Source organism: Anneissia japonica, unplaced genomic scaffold, assembly GCF_011630105.1.
Source record: "Anneissia japonica isolate Jap-2015-1 unplaced genomic scaffold, ASM1163010v1 scaffold74239_len1348_cov101, whole genome shotgun sequence".
Lineage (NCBI taxonomy): Eukaryota > Metazoa > Echinodermata > Crinoidea > Comatulida > Comatulidae > Anneissia > Anneissia japonica.
Window position 1 is genome coordinate 1 of NW_022743028.1, and position 1,348 is coordinate 1,348.

The 1,348-nt window shown below is 42.8% G+C and overlaps 1 protein-coding gene across 1 annotated transcript; it reads left to right on the forward strand.

The window, feature by feature from the left end:
- Positions 1 to 59: 59 nt before the first annotated feature.
- Positions 60 to 821, forward strand: LOC117119330 (uncharacterized protein K02A2.6-like). The gene has a single exon (XM_033264119.1). It carries the CDS (start codon positions 60 to 62, stop codon positions 819 to 821), a length of 762 nt encoding a protein of 253 aa, XP_033120010.1.
- The last annotated feature ends 527 nt before the right edge of the window (positions 822 to 1,348 follow it).

Below are 1,348 nucleotides of genomic sequence, written 5' to 3' on the forward strand. Positions count from 1 at the left end.
ATACTATTCACAGCCCTGATTCTCATCCAGATGAATCACTTCAGAATGCTTGCATACAGATGTGCAATGAATTTTCAGATCTATTCAAACCAGAGTTAGGTTGCTTGAAAGATGTGGAACTGGAAGTAAAATTCAAAGAGAATTCAACGCCAGTTTTTCGTAAGGCGCGTCCAGTGCCTTTCGCTATACAACATGACTTGGCTCAAGCCTATAAGGCAGGGATAACGAGAGGTATCTGGACACCTGTGAAGTTTAATGCATATGGTACACCCGTGGTCCCAGTAAGCAAGGATAATAAATTAAGAGTTTGTGGGGACTACTCGGCAACAGTGAATCCACAGTTAGAGGATCATCGCCATCCACTACCTTTGCCAGAAGACCTAATGCGTAAATTGTCTGGAGGCCATGGATTCACTAAAATTGATTTAGCAGATGCTTACAACCAGATTCGGTTGGGTCCTGAAAGTCAAAAACGTCTGGCACTTAATACTCACCAAGGAGTTCTCCTCCAGACGCGCCTACCTTTTGGTATCAAAAGTGCACCAGGTTATTTCCAGAGCATCATGGAACAACTGATAGGTAACCTTCCAGGTGTTGCTGTATATCTTGATGATATCCTAGTTAGTGGACATAATGCTGAGGAACATTTACATAACCTAAGACAACTTCTACAATGCTTGCAGGAGAATGGTCTAAGATGCAGGAGGGAGAAATGTGAGTTTGCACAAGCAGAAATTGAGTACCTAGGACACAAACTATCAAGTCAAGGTGTTGCGAAAGGTCATAAAGTGGATGTGTATAAGAGACAGCATTTAACGTGAGTACTGTTCAAAGATGACAGATGTCTCAACACTGAGAGCGTTCCTGGGGAAATTGCAGTTCTACGGTAAATTCTTACCAAACCTTTCAACCATAGCCAGCCCTCTGAACAGGTTGACCAGAAAGGATATACCATGGGAGTGGGGGTAAAGAGCAACAAGCATCATTTCAACAATGACACAATTCTTTGTCACTTCGACCCATCACTACCTATTGGTATTGCTTGCGACGCTTCTGAAACCGGCGTGGGAGTAGTGTTGTTTCATCGTTATGCCGATGGGAGTGAAAGACCATTGGCCTACACTTCAAAAACACTAAATGACAGCCAACGCAAGTATGCACAAATTCAGAAGGAAGCCCTTTCTATTATTTTTGCCTTGAATAAATTTCATCAGTTCCTCTATGGACGAAAGTTCATCCTAGTAACAGATCACAAGCCCTTGATATCACTATTTGCACCTGAAACACCGACACCAACTCTAGCTGCAAATCGTTTAGCCCGGTGGGCGCTAATATTGAATCAGTATGA

Coding starts and splice junctions, on each gene's coding strand:
- LOC117119330 (XM_033264119.1), top strand. CDS start 60: ATGTGCAATGAATTTTCAGATCTATTCAAACCAGAGTTAGGTTGCTTG.